This window comes from Buteo buteo, chromosome 3, assembly GCF_964188355.1.
Source record: "Buteo buteo chromosome 3, bButBut1.hap1.1, whole genome shotgun sequence".
Taxonomy (NCBI): Eukaryota; Metazoa; Chordata; class Aves; order Accipitriformes; family Accipitridae; genus Buteo; species Buteo buteo.
The window spans coordinates 9,506,805-9,528,345 of NC_134173.1; the positions used below are offsets into that span (position 1 = coordinate 9,506,805).

Sequence of the window (21,541 nt, forward strand, 5' to 3'; positions counted from 1 at the left end):
GACCAGTCACTTGTCTCCACCACCAAGCTGCAACTCCCTCTTCTTTGTTGAACACGTTGAAGAGAAAATCCCGACTTGCCTGTAACTTTGTAAGCTTTCCCCCCTTTCTGCCTTATGGCAACAGCTAACTTGCTTGTGCTTTCCCCAAAGAAAGCATTATTTATTATTCTGCCCAAAGGTACAAGGTATGCAGACTACTAGATAAAAACAATAAAAGCTAATGTATGTTTCCCCATACCTAAAACTTAATTTTTTTTTTTTTTTTTGGCAAGCTTTAGTATGTTTCTGCTAGTTCAGTGGCCACCATTGCAGTGCTGAAAGAAGTCAACTCCTTTGCTTCAGGCAGTTCTTTGGGTATTTCCCTCTTTCTTCACTTGCAGCACGTGGGCACTTTGGCATTTGGAGGTGACTCCCAGGAAGCTCTCAGAAGCTCATTTAACTCCACCATACTGTTATAATCCCAAGGCCCTCAACAATTTATCACCTCCTTTTGCTCCTGGTCTCCAGAACAGAAAGAGTAAATCAGGTAGCCAAGCCCTGCAATGCACAACACCCTCTCCATTTTTTACTTGTAGACTGTGGTATTCTCCCCAGCTGCACCTAACCTTTGCCCCTGTTCTGTTTTCTGTTTCCTTCCCACCATTCTCTTTTGGTGCAGAATCCTCTGATTTAATTCTTCAAGTCAGGAGAGATGAAAGGCACTGAGAAACTTGAGTAGCATGTGATTTTTCACATAGAAGAGCACACAAATCCTAGATTCTCTGCAACAGCTAATTCCTTCAGTCAGTAAGAAGGCAAATTGTTCGGAAAACATACCAGCTCCAGTACTAAATGCACTTGACTGCACCCACCAAAGAACTGAAAATAAAAATTTTAAAGCAATAATTTGAAGATGAAAATGCATGTACACCTCCCAAAAAGTACTACAAATCACTACCCTGAGCTAGAGTAAACAAGCAGGTAAACTATTTTCTGCAGTTTGTCCTAAATGTGCGATGTGTGTTTCTAAACAGTTGTCCTGGCCAGCCTCATGGCAAGCATATATAACACCTATTAAGAAGTCCAGAAATAACATGCCACACTTTGTAAAAGACAACAGGAGGCATTCTGGCATTCTTATCAGGATGAGAAGTAAATAATGGATGAGTGCTGCTGAGCCAAGAGTAACTATGCCACAAGACATACTAGACTCATCCCCTCCATTCCTCAAATGAATTCCCCATTGTTACATTCCATTAATGTCCTCACTGAGTGCTCTTAATCATCTTCAAATAAAATCCTCATCCAAAGGTGGAATACACAGATGATTGCTACAAGCCTTACACACACACACACACACACACATAGAGTAAGAATTAGTAAGGTAAGAAACCAAGATCTTTCAGCCCAAAAATCTATTACCACGGTCAGCAGGCCAAACTAAAATTGTGTTAGTGTTAGCAGTCTTAAAGCATTATGAGTCAAAACAGAACTTAGCCAGCCAGTGGGAATGAGTCCATACTCCTTCCCTTTGTGGGAAATTACCTTTCCTGTGCACTCTGGCAAGATTAGTTTCCTGAGCTTCAGTTTTTTACCACATAGATAAGAATAAATTATCAGCTACCTCTTTTGGAGTTCATTTATATCCCTCTTTTAAGGTGCAATGAACAGAAATCCCTTGCAGCAACATGATGCAAACACTACCATCAAGATCATGGTATTCTGAGTTGAAAAAAAATAGTGAATCTTTACCTAATTCTTTCAGGGGCTTAACACATGAGTTTGTGTAGATGATACAGGAATTCTAAGTGATTTCTATTATGTATGTAGAACTATATGCTACCTCACGTTTACATGAAGTTCTGGCTCTTTCAACATATTCTTATATGAATAACAATAGGGAAAAACCTAAGGCCAACACGCTAGTTAGGAATGCAGTATAAGGATGGTGAGGAGCTAAAAGAAGGTAATGAAATAGTTTTTAATAAGGTAGCAAATCAATGACTGAGATGTACAGAAACTAGTGAAATGCACCAGTATTCCTCAAGGCCTTCTTTACTAACAGTTATTATTCAGCTTTGTCTGAATGATAAAGTTCAAAAAATATTAGAAACACATACAAAAATGCATAATTTTTCACTCTCCAATACCTTCTGTCTCAATAGCCTTACCTGTATTTTCTCGTACTTCTCAACCTGGAATATACCTGAAACATGCTTGTGTATTATAGAACATGCACATGGTATAACTCTGCGTGGGTAAAAAGAGGGCAAATAGGAAAGTCCTATCTCCCCTTAGTAATACCCTTGTTCCTGATCCTATTATTCCAAAAGTTCTGATTGCCCTCTCTTTCAGTGTAGGATAAGAGCAATCTGATATTTTTTTTCCAAGTCCTGGCACGTAGGTTATGTATGGTGTGCATTACATGCACGAAAATATGCTAGCTTTGTAACATGAGGGGTGCCATACTGCAGTTGCAGTGGAAAGTTTGCGTAAGCCTGGTAGAGCTTCTCCATGACAAATGCCATGATAACTTCTGAAGTAGATTATTTGTATTGATTCCACTTCTTTTGCCTTCTGTGTTGGTCTTATGTCTTATGGCTCCTGTAGGTACTTGTCTTGCAAGTACTAAGAAAAATGTAAGGAACAAAACCTCTGGCCCTGCGGAAACAAATCTTTACACATTACAAGTCATGTAAAAGCTTTTAGAGGGATTGCTGTATTCTCAGGAAATATGTTAACAGGGAAAGGACTTCTCTCTCCTAACTCTGCAAGTACTGCACAAATAGCAGTGGGAATTCTGTGATCATGTGGCATGTATATGACATGAAAGGATAACAAATCCAAGGTTTCCTGTATGGCCTTCACTTGTTCACGAAGTAGGCAGTTCCAAAGGATTAGTTTGAAAACACAAAGCTATAAGGTACCAAAACCAAATGCCAAGCAGATGCAGTTTTATGACCAAAGTAGAATCTAGATATACTCATAAATATATGAGTTAAGCATTTGTTTCTTTCATGACAAGCCCTTAAATGGAATGTTAAGTAGGTTAAAAAAATCAGGAAATAAAACCAAATTAAAAGCTGTGCTTATTTCCATTGCCAAGGATTCAATATCCACTTTCAGTGCTACTACAAGCATGCTCCACTACTCAGATTCATGGAAGCCACTCAAGGGGGACCAGGGATAACTCCCTGAGAATGTCTCTTCTCACCTTCTTCACTGATAGAAGACTCATCAAAACACTTACCACTTCTACTTCAGTGTATGGAGAAACAAGGACAACCCCCCCAATCTCACAGATAGGCCACATTCAGTTCCCCTCTACTCAAACAAACTCTAAGAGACTAGGAATAACTGAATGGGTCACTAGATTTTACTGCATTTAAAGATGCTATCTTCATTAGTGGGGGAGGGGGTTTGAAGTGCCCTCTCTTCAACAAGGAGCTGTGGTATTAGTATTCTGTGCCAAAGGCCTCTATACTTCCACAGGAGGAAGATACGGCACATACACAGGAGCTCTGTAGCTCATACGCTGCCCTACGAAGAATACGGTCACTTTCTGCCAGGAGCTCAAGATCTGATGTTCATAACCCATTAGTATCTGGAGTTTTGGTTCAAGCCCCATGTCTTACTGCTCCTTGTCTCTAAAAAGATTTCTCTATTTGGAACATAGCCTCTATTTAGTTCACTAGAGAGGACAATCATCATTGCTGTTTTCTGATTTATGTGAAGCTCTGTATTATACCAACTGTGAAATAAATGCTGGGCAATCAATAAGTAATTAAAACAGAACTAATGGTTGGGACATAACTGAGAGTACAAAGTGCAGCTACAATCTAGTTATTACAATTTGATCCAAAAAGAGTTTCCCTCTGGGCAGCAAAGTTTATTGGTGGAGATGCAGGCCTGTGGGGCATGGCTGGCAATAAACATATTGGACACATGCTGAGCATCCTCGCCCCTCCTAAAAGCTGAACACTGCTTAATCTGCCCTCTGGATAGAGGGACAAAACTGGCTCTGCTAATTCCCTCAACATCCCTCATGTTCAGCTGCACGTGGGCTCTCACCAAGGAGGGCTTTATATCACCTCAAGTGCAACTCAGTGAGCAACAGCAAAATGACAAGGTCCATCTATTCACATCCAACCCGCAGAATCAAATATTCAGACCTCCTTTCACGAAGCTACATGACACAACATGAAGATGTGCTATTTTCTTTTTTCAAATTTTGTTTGAAAATTTAGATCTGCTATAAGCAGGTGCTGAGGCCTTAACAGATTCATGAAGCCAGATCCGGATGCATGACCAGGACAGATGTCAAAATTGACATGACCAGTTTGAGCAGGCAGATCACTTTACATCATTGTAAAGAAAAAGGAGCACCTCAGATGACTAGTTTTGGGGGAAAATCTAGTATAAGAGAGTTTGGGGATTTCCCCTTTTCTGAGGCAAGAGAGAGTGTCTAAATGTTCTTTCCATCCCCTAATTAATGGTCTACCACATGCACTTGGTGTATCATGAATCTGCCGGAAGCCATTAATCGTTGTTATTATTAACTATACATCCAATTTTGTTTTCAGAGCAATCTTTCACTATATTTAACTTGCCTGTCCCTAAGAAAATTATAATGTTTTAGAGGATTGCACAAAAGTTACAGCATTAACTTGATTAAACACCTGGTAGAGGACTGTGCCCACTGCGGAACTGAATACTAAGTGCAAATAAATTATGTTACTCATCCACCCCTCTGTGGAATATTGTATATTTTGAGAATTCAAATATATCTGTCACAATCAAGGAAAGATTAATACTTTCTTGGATGGAAAGCATTATTTTAATTTACTTGAGAAGGGACTCTATGCACATATAAAAGGGAACCTTCAGCTCAGTGTTGAAACAGAGGACAATTGTTTCTTCCAGCTTGACCTTTGCATAGGTTATTACAGGATATGGAAGCTAATTAGCCTTCGGCACATTTATGGACCTCTTTCCCAGATTAAGATTAGAGGCATGATGTTTCTGAAGCATGCATTGTTGCCTTGGTGTATCATATAAATGATAGGAAAAAATCCCTTTTGATTCTTATTTTTAAAAAGTACAAATTAAAAAAATCTCCCTTCATGAAAGATTTATTGTCAAAAGACTGGAAAACACCAGTAAGACAGATCACAGTACTGCCATCACCTATATCAAAAGGGACTAATTTTGAGGCACTCTGACCCTGTGGGGACAGTTTGCTGTCTCAGATATTTTCTGCCTCTCTACTGGAGAACAGCAGACTTGAGTGAGATCTTAACCAGGAACCATAACCGTTCCAGTTTCATTTTCATTTATTATTAATTCAAGAAGCTTGGCTGAGCAACAGTATACTTTCCTTCCTGGATATTTCAACTCTTGCAGATGAGCAAAATGGGAAGTGAAAACAAAAAACAGATGGTAACATCATCATGCCTTCTTTTTCCTCACTCCTTTTCTGATCAAATTTTCCATCTGCTTCTAGTCGCCTGTACTCTTGATTTATTTTAACTACATTCACCGTTGCTCACTTTCAGTGAAATACTCCTGTCTCTGAGAGATACAGAGTGCTGTTACCTACCTCCTGTGATGGCTAAAAGAAGAACCCTATCACTCTCTTTTGACTGGCACTCCCACTCACTTCAGCTTCCATTTAGAGAAATCCTATTTGGTATAACCAGTTTCATGAACATTGCAAATCTCACCTTAAATTAGAGTCTTTACCACCTGGCCTCCTGAGCACCCTGTCTCTCAATTACTTAGCAGCAACACTTCTACCTTGTTCTCTATCATTATGTCTCAGCTTAATTTCATAAATTACTCTGGCACATGACCTGTGGACCTAATCACGCAATTCAACTCCTCTGAGCTCTGTAGGGATCCTAGAGAGAATCACAGAAGTGTAGTAGTGCTGTGGGATGTGAACTGCAATACTGGAGCACATTCATACAGAATAAATTAAAGTGGAGTGTCTTTAGAGATGCAGTCTGGAGGCTTTAGGGGCTAGAATTAGTGGTTGTATGATAAAGAGAGAGAAAAATAAAAACTGGGGGAGGGAGAGAACAAAAGAGAAAGAGGTAGAAAGGGAGGGAAAGAGGGGAAATATTTATTTAGTTATATAGTATAAGCAACCATTAGTAATAAATATTGCATCTTAATTAGTATGAGTTTTAATCTGGTAACTTACCATCGATAGCCAATTTGAGATCAGTCAGTGTAGCTCGAACTCTTGATATAACATGTTGCATGCGGTCAATTTCTTGACGGAGAAATATGTTTATGGGTTGAATAGCTCCCATCTTTTGAAGCTGGGCTTTCACCTAAAAAAGAACAGTGCAATGATTATAAAATTTAATCTCCTGTTTCCCATGCAATAATTTTTGAAAGCAAAAGGATGTTTTTTCAATTGTATCACATAATTCCCGAGAAAATAAACTTTTATGTAACAGATGGCCATTCAAGTCCTGTGTCAACTGTAAGATTTAGCACACTGTGTCTCATTAGCTTTTACCAAAAGGAGCTCCTCTATCATTCTAAGGAGGGAAAGTTCCCTCTTTTTGAAGGGACGCAGCAGTTCCTTCTGTCCTTGTTAGGCTGCAGGCTCTTAGATCTTAAAAAAAAAAACAAAAACAAAACCCACATGCTACACAAAAGGGTATGTTCGATGGTAACTTCTTCATAGTTCCAAATTGTGCTAGGTGAACTTTCTCACCTCTTCTCGCCCTGATGAATTGAAATAATGCTACAAATAGAGTTCTACTTAACAAGCGCAATGATACATAAAAGCTGCTACTTCCAACAGCACGTGACTCACTCATAAGACAAGGTGCTCGTGGATGCATTGCTAGAGAGGCAAGATTGCCAGGCACAATACAGATGCTACAGAATTCTGTTGCACCATTATGTGCACCATTTTGTAGGTAGAAGCCTTTGGCCTTCTTAATTTTTAAGGATAACAGTTTCACTCATATTCAACAGACAACATTTTCAAAATGGAATTACTTGTCTATGTTACTTAAGGACATGTCACAGCAACAGTAGCAAAAGCATTCCCTGTCTCACTTTAGCATATGTTGCATGTACAATATGCTTAAGACATAGGCTGTATATTCCATATATATCAAAGATCACTGTATACAACAGTGCATGAGAGAAGATTTAGTGGCACCTGCAGAAATCATGGTGCCTGTACCTCGCATAATACCAGAGTTCTCGATTTTTAAAGACTTTGAAGTGTTTTTCCCTACTATGACTCAGCTTTCAGAAAGCCAATGGCCCTCTGTACTGGCTACTGCTCAGCCACATGCATCATCTTTTACACTGAAGCAGCCTGAACCCTGATCTTTGCCATAGTCACTCCTTCCCTCTGCAGGTGAAATTCTGCAAGGGGACTCTGGAACCAAAAAGAGATCGCAAACAGTAAAATAAGATCCTAAATCCAGATACCTATATGGCCATTAATTTATTATAAAAGTGCTGATCTATAGGATCAGTTTGCTAAAATAATTTAAGAGCTTCTTTTGAGCTTGCTAACAAAAGATGAAGAGATGTAGAGTTAGAAAGTCTACTCTTTCAAAGCGCAGAATATCATTGGAATTCTACTGCAGTCAAGTAGAAACCACAAGATTTGTATAATGTGTGCTATTTCATCAAGGCCAGAAGTCCACTGGATCTTGCTTTGTGTTTTTCCAGATATACTCATATATCTCATTGTACACATTATTATATATACTATACATTATATACACATAGTAAACATTACTAAAGATCTTATTATTACACTGAATAGCAAGTTTCTGGAGGAATACAATACAACAGTTGAGTAGTTATACTTGCTAGTATAAATGAGTCAATGCTTTGACAATTTCCAATTCTCAAGTTTCAACTCCAAGCCCAATAAAATACTCTTTTTCAACTTTATATGCTATTCTCCTTGGGAGACAGCTATCAGCAAGGATATTCATCATATTTTAATCACAAGGACCCATGAGTTTGTCAGACAGAATGTCCAAGAAATAGGTGCCAGCCAATTATGCTAATGCTTTGCAGTGTGACAGTTCATTTTACAGACTGAGTTAATGTGTTTCTTCCTGTAAAAGAGAAAAAACTGCTAAAATCAGCTATCATGAGACTAGAGCTGAGACAATAAACTCTTTTTATTCACACAATGAAATATTCTGATTTTTTTCATACAAAATCCAGGGAAAGCTTCTGCTTTCTGAAAAATTCACAAGAATTAATAAATCTCCCTCTTGCCAAAAAAAGCAAAAAAAAAGTTTGATATTTTTTTTCCCCAGAATATTTAGAAGTCTAGTGCATGCCACTAATAAGAAAGGAATTATAGAGAATATAGTCCATGCATTTTATCCTTTAAATAAGAAATACACTTTTTTCTGGTCTACAAAGCATGTGTTCCTTTTGGGGATAATCTAGAGGAATAATTTCTCCCATTTGAGGAAAAATTGTATGGAAGATGTTGTTAAAGATGTTGTTAAATTCCAAAATATTTATATTTATGAATCCACAAAGAGAAGACGAAATAAATATTCTAAAATATTACTGTACTGATAATCGTACAATTTTTTTAATTAGTGAATTCTCAGAATTTAAACATTCTTCTGATTTTTTTCATGTACCTACAAAAATACCTGTGATGTTTTGAATAATGGAGTGAAGGAATAATGCAGAAATTCGTTAATACATCCTAGATATGTTCACAGCACTCAGCCTGGGGCACCAAGCATAACCAGACATGAAAACTGAAAAAAATTACATACTTCCTACCTTATTGTATACAAATCAATCCTGATTTGCAGTGAGATTTACTAGGTGTAACAGAGTGCCTTTCTTGGAAGTCTTGCTGTTAAGATTAGTTTTAAATACCAGCTCTGCGGTATGATTGACTGTTTTTGTATTAGAATTCTTATCAAGCAATCAGATGACTTACTTCCAGTGCTGTATTTATTATGACATAAAGAGATGGATACTGACTGACAGAAAAAAATGCAAAAGACAAAACTCACTAACCAAAATAGCCTTTCTGAGATTCATATACTAATTCCATAAAGCCTACTTACAACATCTCCTTTTCATTATGCAAACAGCTGTCACCTAACATAAACCAAGGTGATTTAACTAAAATCATAATCTTAATAGCTTTGTCTACATGATTCTGCAATGCATATCGCTACTGTCTCAGATTCCTCTATGCACATTCCTTAGCTGTCCTCAGCTCACCAACTCCTTTGTCATCACATACTTTATAGGACATTCAGCAGAAAATCAGTTGCTGAACTCATGCCATTTAATGATCAGTGATCAAGTTACTGTAGTAGTAACTGCCTATGATTTTCAGTAAAAGTTATTATTTTCAATTTGACTTGGTTACTTGCTATACTCTTTGTCAGCAGAAATGGGAAGACAATCATTCTGTGAGATGGTCTAAATAAGAGGCCTGAATAAGACCAGCTCAAGGTGTGTCCAAGCCAAAGCTCTTTTCAAGTGCTGTCAAGGACAACTTCCCTGTTGTATACAAGGAAGTGGGCAGTGAAATATATAGAAAATAGCTGAAGCTCTAGAGCTGGGTGACCACCATATCTGATAGGGCTGGTAAGTAAACCAGAGACACCTTACAAAAGCATCTACGTTAGTGTTTCATACCCTGAATTTATTTTTGTAGCAAAAAACCTGCCCTGAAAAGTAGACTCCAGGCACACAAACTGGCTTAGCTCCAAATTAAACTAACCCATAAGGTATGCTTCAGGGAGTCTAACGTACTCCAACCACTAATGGGTGTTCAGCCTACAGGCCCAGACTACAGTTAGACCAAAGCAAATTCCCCAGTAAAACACCTAATGCAGGCCTGGGGTCCTCAGATGAACTCCTATTCCCATGTAATACTTGCTAATGTAGTCACACTCTTAGCGGAGGATAAGGCGAAATCAATACTACAAAAAAATACTTAAGAGAAAAAACATTTGTCCTTGGGTTAAAAGCCAACCTCCAATAAAGTGCAGTATCTTTGGAATGTCTCCATGTCTATTCCCTAGCAAGCTGTTTTTCAAACTGCAAGGATCATTGTCGTTATAAACCTCTGTGTGTGACAGGCTGACGTTTATTCTTGCATCTATCTTCACTCACATGGACTGACTGGACCTAATCATTTTACCACTAATCTTACTGTTACCTGTGAGGCAAGACCCAGAAGCAAAAGGGGTCACGAAAGCAGAATTCTTACTCTGCCTCTGCCTTTGGAGTGAGAAAAATGAAGACAGTTTTAGGTCAGGAGGAAGTTTTATTTTTCTTTTCCATCACCTGTGTCAAACTGCAGTCTGATAAAGCATGCAAAGGTGACTTGTTTTGTTTATAGTCTTTTGGGTAGACATTGAGTCAGTTATTTGCCTGGTGAGACAAGGTGTTACAAGAACACAACAAAAGAAACAGCATATATCATGGGGTAAAATGGTTGCCCTTTTTTGAAAGTTGTTGGTTCCGAAGTCATTGCCAAAGGCTAATAATTGAGAAATGAAGGTGTATGTGTGACAGCCTGAATTTTCTCTGGATTCACAATGTATCAGGAGAAAGTACATTCCAGAGCTCTGAACATCAGCAAATAATTGTTTTCAGTACCATCTGTCCGTAACCTAGTCTGCTGGGGTTTTAACTCTGAGCAAATTCACTCCACACTTTCTAAAGGGAGCCACAAGAACTGATCAAAGATAGCAAACACACCTGCCACTTTCCCTGAAGAGTATTTGCTTTTAATTACCTTCATTTGTTTCCTAAATTTTTTGTTCCTTTTCTCCACTGATAGTATCTCTGTAACTGGATTTCCAAAGACTACCACATCGTGGCCTTACTGGAGCACAATATTCTTCTAAAAGCAAACGCAAGCTGCGCTGCTAGGACTAATGAACGTTTTTCTTTTTACTGCTCTTACCCAATGAAACATGCATAGGAACTCTTTTTGACACATTCCCTCAGTCTCTTACAATTTAGTATATTAGTTTGATCTGTTTCAGGACTGTTAAACTGATCTGGTATGTAATAATGTCCTCAATATAGGTAATAATGTCCTGAATGACCAAATGTTGACTTAAATGACAAACAACAGAACTCATCTCATTCCCTTCTTTTCAGATATCACAGGAAGTAATTGCATAATCCATTTCACTCCTTATACTTGCAAGTTTAATTTCATTTGCTTATTATATTGTAGCTTCTGCTAAATTCTGTTTCTTCTTCCCACAGAGAACATCTAAACTCTCCCTTCTTTTTCTGTTCTGACTAATTAAATTCTTGGTTATATGTTAGGGAATATAATTTTTTTTTTTTTTTTTTGGTATTTCTTTACATTCTTTTTTTTGTCAGTTTATGCTAACTTTCATTTAAAAATGTAGCTTTCTTTACAGCTTACTCCTGCCATCTCTAGCCTTTCTAAGAGGTTCCAGAACAACAAGCTTCAGTTCAGATGAGAAATATATTTGATACAGAATTTTGCTTATTGTGTAGAGGTGGCCACACTCCTGGCACATAAACAACTGCAGCAAAGAGGTGGAACTGGGCACTAATGCCAGAAAAGGGAAATTCCCCTCTAACAAAGAAAGCACTGGTAAAGGCCCAAATGTGTTCTAAGATCTAGAGAATGAGAGAAAGGGTAAATCCATTAGGCAAAATGAAGAAGGAAATATCAAAGAATCAGGAACATAATACCAAATCTCTTAACACTGCAGAATTAAAATCTGAAGTTGTAGTGCAACTGACACGGCCAAAGAAATGTACAGAGGAACACATTATTACCAATAATAAAGTGTTGGAAAATGACCAGAGGATGTTCTGTAGATACTCAGAGCAAAGGAATGACTATTATGACACAGAAAAAAAGTGTAAGTTTTGGATGGTTCTGTGGAAAAGTGCCATAGCATTCATCAGTAATGTGGACTGAAGAAACACTGTATAAATAGAGTGGGGTAATTAATCAAAGAGAAGTGCAATTCACAGATCAAGATGTACAGAGCCTGAGAAAACTAGAAATCACCAGGAAGAGGTGGTATCTACACTTACTGATAGGAGAATGAAACAAACTGACATCCTGAGCTCAGAATACATTTACAAGAAATACAGAAGGAAAAAATAGATCCAACAGGACATCCTCTGACCGTCCCTGTAAGAATGAAATGGGGGGGGGGTGGTGGTGATGCTGAAATATTAATACCCAGTATTGGTTTGTCCTGTACAAACATGAATCTCCTTACTTGAATCGTAAGAGAACAGCTGTCAAGCAAATTGAAGCAAAAGAGGCTTCCCTGAAGCTCAGAGAAGATGTCAGAGAAGTGGCACAGAAGCAAAAAACTAACTAAATGTGAGCATCATTATAAAGATGATTGCTTATAAGAAAATAAAAACCTGCATGTATGATTGGCAGATCATAAGAAAAGATAATAGCTTGTCATACTAATGGATGATGAGAGTGAAACAGCAATGAAAACAATTGGTGGTGATTTTTTTATACAGTTACATGGAAAAGTATGTATTGTACCCAAATACAGTAGTAAAATAGAGACAAGTTAGGAGCGCAGGGTGGGACTTCCAAAATAAACCCTCCAGACTCTTTGTGCTTAACTACAGCTCCTGGCTCTGCAAGTGGTTGTCTCCAAAGCTAAGACACTCGAGGGAGTGACTGAAAAGGGGAGGCCTACTCTATGTGTGCTTTGTGTGGTTAACCTGAGTGAATAAACCAAGAAGCAATGAGAGTGAATGAGACCAAGATTAAATAGAAGAAATGCCAGTGGAAAACAGTATTTGTTCATACCATTTAGAAGTAAAATTTGGATTAAACAAGCATGTGTGCATTTTACAAGACTAAGAGGCATGGCACAAATTTCCCAGGGGTAAAATCTAAGTGCAAGAATACCCTCTGGTTACAATATAAAGTCCAGTACTATTGATGTCTTCTAAGTATTATGAATTCTTCAGGAGGAGAAAAGTCGGCAGTTTAACAAGGGAATGAAGAAATACTCCTTTGGAGGATTTAGCAAATATATTGAAAAAAATTAGTTTAATACACATATTACAAATATTGCAGAACCATATATGCTACCCAGGCATTCAGTATTCTATTGCTATTGCAAATTGAAAAAACGATTTCTAAGGAGCTGCATAAAACTAGAAGAAACTTGTTCCATGTAAAAACTTTACTGTGATAGGAAGGATAAGGGAAAAGGACTGAGAACAATCCAAGGTGTAGATAATAGGTGTAGATCCAAGGTGTAAATTATTAAATTAGTAATTAAATGTTGTTATACTTACTAGATTTCATTTTATTTTCTATTTGTAATATTTATTTACTATTAAATAATAATGTGAAAACTAGAAAACTGACTCCATTCCAAATCAAATACTACAAATAAATTATTTATATACTATCGCTGGGAATCACTCAATAAGCAGATGACAAAAAAAGAGAGACTCCAGCAGGGATGGATGGAAAAATAACTAGATGGAGAATGCTGTTAGGAAACCTCACCAAAAAACATTACAGATTGTAAGTAGTTTGCCAAGAGGGGAATGAAAAGAGAAGTTCTGAATTGAACTATGACAGTACAGAAGAGGCTATTTATACAAGACATATTAAATCTGAGATGAATAGTAGAACAGAAGACAGGAAATATTGCCAGGGGCCCAAGACTATTGGTTGTAACCTAAATGGACATTCTCAATTGGACAGAGAAGAAAATAAAGTATAACGTAACAAGTTGCAATACTCCATCCAGGGCACTCTACAAGCTTGGGCTGCAACCAGGGAAAAAAAGCACTATCAGTGCAATACAGAATTGCAAATAATAAAATCGTGGAGATGAGGGGTTTTTAACAGTTACTGTTCATGAAACACATGGCAAGACACCAGATCCTACTTACAAACTGCTGCAAGAGTGCTTTATCCTGGATTTTTTTCCATTTAATGAGACTGTTAATCAAAAATGCAAGAAAAGATTGACAAATTAATCTGTTATGGCTGAAACTCCAAAAAATCTGGGGCATGAAAAGGTCAGTGATAAAATCCATTATTCATAACAGTGGTATCATAATAAGAGTAGGCAATTTGAAAGCTGTAACTACTATAACAGGCACCGGTGTCCTTCTCTAAGCTACTTAGGAGGGCAAGAACTTTCTGAAGCCCCTAATGGCTCATCTGAGTTAAGGTGACTAATTAAGTGGACTATGGCATTTGAAATATATGTTTCCAATGTAGGAATATTTTAGATAATAAACCAAAACAGACTTATAAAACACTATGCATAATTTTAAGAGCTTTTTAAAATGCGTGCCAGTTAAATTTAAGCAGCACAATAAAACTCATAAAACATATACATACATACATACATAAAACATCTGTATCTATAAAGCAGCATATACCTCATGAGGGTTATAATCTGGAGGTAACTTCTCTAGCATCTCATCAGCAAGACGTTGCACTACTGCCTCTCGGGTTTCCCCTCCTCCAGTGCCGCTGTCTTTGGGCTGGATGCTCACTATTGTACTTAATGTCTCATTAGCCAGGTTAGTCTGGTAAGTTATATCTGCATTAGGGTGAAGTCCAAATACCTTAAATTAAAAGGGGAAAAAAACCAGAAAAAAATTGCTATTTTCCTTCTAAAATTGTATTAGTGAAAGAATGCATAAAAATGGACAAACAAGGAAGAAAATCCTCAGCTCTATAAAACAATAGATATGAATAGGTCAGTGGAAGTACACCCATTTAACTGGCCAAGGACCAAGCCCTAATTACACAAAAACATTAATGTAGGCTGCATATACAATAGCATTTTCATTCATATGAGTGGGGGGCGTTTTAACTGATCTTCTGATTATCTTCACATAGCAGGCTTCGGATGATGCTGTGAAGTGCTATCAAGGGCTACAAACTGATTCCTTTCCACTGGTTCAGACTAGAGCTTGTTGAAAACAAGTCATATGTGGACACTGACCCCTCACCACTAGCTCTTTTTCTCTACAGATCTATTGCTGTTGTACCAGCACAAGTAGATGCCCCTAATAATCAGACCAGTTACCATTTCTAACACATTTTGTTTTACTCAGTTTCTTAGGCTTACAAAGCATGCAGCACAGTGAATAAAACACTGCCCATATTTGAAACACCTAAAGATTTTATGACTGGTGATATATTTAGGATATGTTATGGTTTAGCTATTTTTGGTTTAAGTCTCCAGTCCTTACTTCCCCTTCTTCTGAAATGGAATTATTTTATTTAAGATACAGCTAGTACAGAATTACTGCAAAGCTGCCCTTTGTCTGAGTGATAATAGCTTTCTCAGAAACTTCCACCGAAATATCAGTAAGTCTATAATTGTCAGGTTCACAATTGCAACTCTTCTCCAGGAGGAATTGTACTGTGACTTATTTCACAAGCCCTCATTTAATTATAGCTATTAACTACCTCTTACAAACTTTGAACCACTGATCCAACAATGAGGAAGGATTGCCCTCTAACTGAGCACAAAAGCCAAGCAATCTTCCATTTCTCATTTTTCATGTTTTCATATTTTACATTAGAATTGGTATATGACAAGAAGACACTTCTACTAACCAATATTTACATACCCTGAGGACAGAATAAAAAGGGCCATATGTAATATTGTTATTCTTGCAAATCTAGAAACTCAGAGACAAGGGATGTAAGTGGCTACACCTGTGTCAAAGCCAGCAAAGCTGCACTGATTTACACTAGCTGTGGATCTGATCCTTACAACAGCACAAACACAGTATAGAGCTAATACTGCATGCGAGAGAAGGTGTGACTATAACTAGCATGGAATAAGGTTCCAAGTGGGATTTAACACATTTTACACATAGCAGTTTATTCATCCTGAATATTTAGAGCTGTAAAAAGTGAAAATATCAATGTACTTTATTTATCATGGAATGAAATACACATTTGAAGACAAACTCTCTCCTGCTTTTGCTCTTGCACAATAAAGGTAGGTTTGTTTGGTTTTGCTTTAGCAGATTTTTCCAGCTAAGAAGGAATAAGAACAAAGAAATGACAGTAGTAACGCAACGGGTGGCCCACTGTCCTGGATGTCCTGTAAATTAATCAAGGAGCCAAATTTCTCATTCTTTTTGATCCAAAAATCTCTGGAAATTTTGATTAAAAAGGGGATGTTGGATTCTGTCTTTCAGGTTTTTTTAGCCTGATATACCCTCAAAACCAATTGCTAAAGCTCTATATCCTTCTGAAATCAAAGTCATTTTCAAAGGGATTGCCGAGTTCAATAGCCCTCTTCACAAGTCAGTGTTTATCCTGACCAGAGGTTGAAATTTCATCAAAAGAGCAAGGCTACAGCAATCAGACTTACTCAGTCTGTCTTTCTTAACCAAAAATGGAAAGGGGAGGAAACAAAGATACACTGTTTTGACTAGCACAATATCCTTCATGGAACAAAGAAGACTGGGAGCTTAAAAGGTTAAAAGTTTCCATGAGCAATTTTGACAGATTTTGAATGACAGAAGAAAGTCGTAGCTTTCTTCCTAACCTGTGACAATGTGAAGGATAAAAAGATGTTTGTATTCCTGGACTTGATCCTATTTACATAAAAGTAAAAGGTAAAATTCCCTACATCAAACCATACATACAGATTTTTTACAGGCATCAAAATAATTTAAAAATGCGTTGCAGCATTGTGAGATAGGTTCCCAAGTGCTTAGAAAAGCAGATCCTTGAAAGTGGCAGCTGAAATCTGATAGAGTCAAGGTTCGTACACTGATAGGAACCACTTCATGAGTTGGGCTCAAATGGATCCTGTTGGTGCATTATCATGGCTGTGTTTACCCTCACTTGGAAAAGGTGTGTCATTGCCAGCACACATACCATTGTATTCTGCTTTTACTATTTTCAGATACTCAAAACTTTTCAAGTTTATTTTATGACCTTGGAATCTTCTTGCCCTCTTAGCCAGCATTATCAGTAACAGAAAACCATTTTTTTCTGTTCAGTCCTGTCTATTAAATTTTAATAGAACTTACCTCCAAAGGCATTTATCAACTTTATAGCAATGAGACAGAAATCCAGAGCATTCACTTGTTTTGATTTTAACTAGCTTCATCATGTGTGCCTGTACTAGAGGGAGCAGAAAGTTGCAGACCTCCAATTAACGTGACCACTGCAGGATATGCACACTGGGTCATGTAAAAGTGGTTGCAACCAAGAGCTACCCTGCACCCTACCCCATTAATTCATGGCAATATCCAGATCTTCCTGTTGTCAAAATGGAATAATCTCCCAATTATAACTTGCAAAATGAGACCATATGGCTTTTTTACTTTCATTATTTCTCCATTCACATGTCTGCTCAATCCCATACGGAATTGCAAAATCACAAAATAGTTTCATTTGGAAGGGATCTCTGAGGGTCATCTAATCCAAACCGCCTGCTCAAGCATGGTCAGCTAGAGCAGGCTGTCCAGCACAGTGTCCAGTTGGGATTTTAATATCTACAAAGATCGAGACTCCACAACTTCTCTGGGCAACCTCTTCCAGTGCTTGACCACCTTCACTGTAAAAAAGTATTTTCTTCTTGTCAGATGGAATTTCCTGTTGTTTATGCCCATTGCCTCTTGTCCTTTCACTGGGTACCATCGAAAAGACTCTGGCTCCATCTCTACACCCTCCCAACAGGTATTTGTACACATTGATAAGATCCTGCCTGAGCCTCCTCCAGGCTAAAGAATCCCAGCTCTCTCAGCCTTTCCTCATATAACAGATGCTCCAGACCCTTAATCATCTTCATTGCCCTGCTCTGGACTTGCTCCAGTCAGTCCATATCTTTCTTGTACTGGGGAGTCCAGAACTGGACTCAGTACTTCGGATGTGGTCTCACCAGTGCTCAGTAGAGAGGAAGGATCACCTCCCTTTTCCTAACGCAGCCTAGGATGCTGTTGGCCTCTTTGCCATGAGGGTGGTTCATGGTCAGCTAGTTGTCCTCCAGGACAACCAATACAGGAATTTCCATTTCCCTTTGTTGAACTTCATGAGATTCCACTCTGCCCAGTTCTCCAGTCTGTCCAGATCTCTCTGGATAGCAGCACAACCATCTGGTCTATCAGCCACTCCTTCCAGTTTTCTATCTCCTGTGAACTTGTTGAAGGTGCACTCTGCCCCATCATCCAGGTCATTAACAAAGATGTTAAACAATGTTGGCCCCAGTATTGACCCTTGGCATACAGCACGAGTGACCTGTTTCCAGCTGGACTTTGGGCTGGTTATTTAGCCAGTTTTCAAACCACCTCACAGCACACTTACCTAACCCATACTTTGTCAGCTTGTCTACGAAGATGTTATGGGAGGTAGTGTCAAAGGCCTTACTAAAGTTGAGGTAAAAAACATTTGCTGGTCACCTCATTGTAGAAGGCAAACAGGTTGGTTAAGCATGATTTGGCCTTCACAAATCCGTGCTGGCTACTCTCAATCACCTGCTTGTCCTTCATGTTTGGAAATGTTTTGCAAGAGGATTTTCTCCAGCACCTTCCCAGGGACTGAGGTGAGGCTGACCAGCCTGTAGTTCCCCAGATCTTTCTTCCTCCCTTCTTGAAGACTGGAGTGATATTTGCTATCTTCCATTCTTCAGGAACCTTGTCCAATGACCATTTAAAAGTAATCTTTGTAAAATCTGTGTAAAAAATGACATCTGCCAGCTCCCTCAGCACTCATGGGTGCAACCCATCAGGTACCATGAACATACATATGTTCAGTTTGTTTAAATGCTCCCTAACCTGGTCCTCTTCCACCAGGGGTAAGTTCCTTGTTACAGACTTTTCGTCTAGGGCGCCTGGGATTCCTGGAGGCCAGTTTTACTGGTAAAGACTAAGGCAAAGAAGGCATTGAGCTTTTTCTATATAATTTCTTAGTAGTTCTCCTGCCCCGTTCAACAATGGACCCACATTTTCCCTAGTTGTCTTTTTGCTGTTTACATACTAGTAAAATCCTTTCTTGTTGCCCTTCATATTCCTTGACAGATTCAGCTCCACTTTGGCCTTAGCTTTCCTAACCCTATCCCTGCAAGATTGGACAGTAGCTCTATACTCTTGCTGGGTCACCTGCCCCTGCTTCCACCTCTTGTACACTTCCTTTTTATGTCTGAATTCAGTTAGAAACTTCTTGTTCATCCATTCAGGCCTCCTGCTGACTTTGATTTCCTACTAGGATGGATCTTTCTTGGGCTTGGAGGAGGTGATGCCTGAATATAAAGCAGTTCTTCTGGACCCCTCTGCTCTCCAGGGACATATTCCATGGGATTCTTCCAAGCCTGGAAGAAACCTCTGAAGAGATTGAAGTCTGCTCTCTTGAAATCCAGGGCTGTGGTCCTGTTTTTTGTCTTACTTCCTTCTCTTAGGATCCTGAACTCCACCATTGGTCACTGCAGTCAAGGTTGCCTCCAGATTTCACATCCCTGACCAGTTCCTTGCTCATAAGTATCAGGTCCAGCCAAGCTCCTTTCTTTGTTGGGTCCTCAGTTACCTGTGCCAGGAAATTGTCATTAATGCACTCAAGAAATCTCCTAGACTGCCTGAACCCTGCTGTGTGTCACACTTCCAGCAGATAATTAGGGTCACTAAAGTCCTCCATGAGGACTAGGGCCTGTGAATGTGAGACTTCTTCCAATTGTTTGAAGAAGGCCTCATCTACCTCTTCCTGGTCAGCATATCTACCCACTATAATGGTCTGCCTGCTAATCTTGACCTATACATTCATGGCTCTGGAAAATATACCTGATTAAACTATTTATCTGACAAAAACTCCCTTTAATATCTTGAAACATTTTACCTCAGGTGTATCAATCACTGGCAATTGCTCTATGTACTGGAGATAGTCTTCAACTGTTTTCCCTTTTGGAATAACATAATCTTTGTAGAAACAAAAATTTTCACTAAACATATGCTCTCCAAACCATACTCTTGCATATGTATTCAGCAATGCTTTGTCAAGGTCATCAGTTACACGGCCACCATACTGTACTTCTCCAAGCATATAGCGAACACAGCTCCAGTTCACTCCACGTTTAATGTCCATATCATCCAAATGATTCTGAACAAATTGCACGCTGGCTGCAAAGTCTGCCTGATTAAATTCGTAAGGAATATTCCAGCCCAGTGGACCAAACTTTCGTCTTTCCTGTAAAATAGATAGAGTTAAAGGTAAAAGGCTGATTGATAGTAACTGTGAAGAAAACATGAAGTGCACAAGAATAGATGAAATATTCTAAGAATGCAGTAGTTCAGATGGGGCTGTATTTCACCAACTTTAAAAAAAATTATTCTTCTCTTAACACATGCAAGGCCAAATGCTTGGTTAATTATCTAGTAGTTAAATATATCTTCATTTATCATCATCAGTAGAGAGATACGAACAAAAATCCTCTTTTTTAAGTGCAGCGAATCTGTGAGTCTAGAAGTATAGTTTCTGAATTTCAAAAATGAAGCTACTGTTTTAGGAAAGGATGTCCAAACTCATCAGCCATGATCATTGTCTGTGGTCGTCTTATGGACTAAGTATATTCGTACCACTGATACCTCTGCATGGTGCAGATGCAAGTAGCAAAAGCTGCTTCTTAGTGAATCATTTACAGATGCAGCTGGCAGTATGTAGTTGTTAGGGCAATATCTGGTATTTAAATATTCTTAATTTCCATGAAGAAAGAAGCAATGGGTGCAGGACAAGCATACCACAGGCTTCTATTGGACCACAGTGTATCAGTGCATGGATGCCACAGAGTTAAATTAACTAGGCACCAAATATAAACTGAGGATACTGCAAAATCTATCAATAGAATGATCAAAAGTTGTGGTTAATCCATAAAGCACTTTCTTTAATGGAACTCCTGAAAGGCAAGACCCAAAATCACCTTCCACCTTCATTTCCTCCTACAGGTTTTAGTGCAGGAAGGATTTATATTCACCCTTTTAGCCCTTCTTATTGTGAAAGCAGCAGTTTTAAGACCATGGTTTTCCAACGCAAGCTGTAAATTTCTTTAATGTGCTTTTATGATTTAAAATATTAGTAAAAAAACAGTTAGTTGAAAGACAGATCACACAGCCATGCCCAAAGACTTTAACAGAAGAGTACGCTAATTGATCATTGGTTGACTGTCCTTTTTTCCTCTGAAATACCAGCCCTGCTGGAGGTACAAGATCAACATGAGCAGAGTTAAAAGCTCTAAGACAGTTGCAGTAATAGAGGTGTGTTGCTTCCTTTCTTATTTTATTTGTATTAATTTACCAACGTGGGATTTCCATTTAAACATGCTTTCCATTTAATAACATGGTGCATTCATAATGAAACATGGCTTTATGACAGAAGAAAAGAAATGTATTTTTAAACCTGAACAGTCGTGTGAAGAAATGCTACTGCATATAGCAATGGTTTCCACTGTGGCATGTTGCTCACATCTAGATGATCCTGAGTAACAGCTGAGTAGGTTCGTTTTAAGCCAGCTTTCACACCTAGAAAATAAGTATAAAAATGTAATAT

General features: G+C 38.4%; 1 protein-coding gene across 1 annotated transcript in view; it reads right to left on the bottom strand.

Annotated features, from left to right (window-relative positions):
- LOC142028869 (dynein axonemal heavy chain 5-like) overlaps positions 1 to 21,541 on the bottom strand; it is a 170,223-nt gene that overhangs the window by 13,043 nt on the left and 135,639 nt on the right. Inside the window, exons 71-74 of the mRNA XM_075022779.1 lie at positions 21,392 to 21,513; positions 19,838 to 20,185; positions 14,413 to 14,601; positions 6,185 to 6,317 (exon numbers count right to left, since the gene is read on the bottom strand). Of these exons, the coding sequence (XP_074878880.1) occupies positions 6,185 to 6,317; positions 14,413 to 14,601; positions 19,838 to 20,185; positions 21,392 to 21,513 (792 nt within the window). The remainder of the gene's footprint in view (positions 1 to 6,184; positions 6,318 to 14,412; positions 14,602 to 19,837; positions 20,186 to 21,391; positions 21,514 to 21,541) is intronic.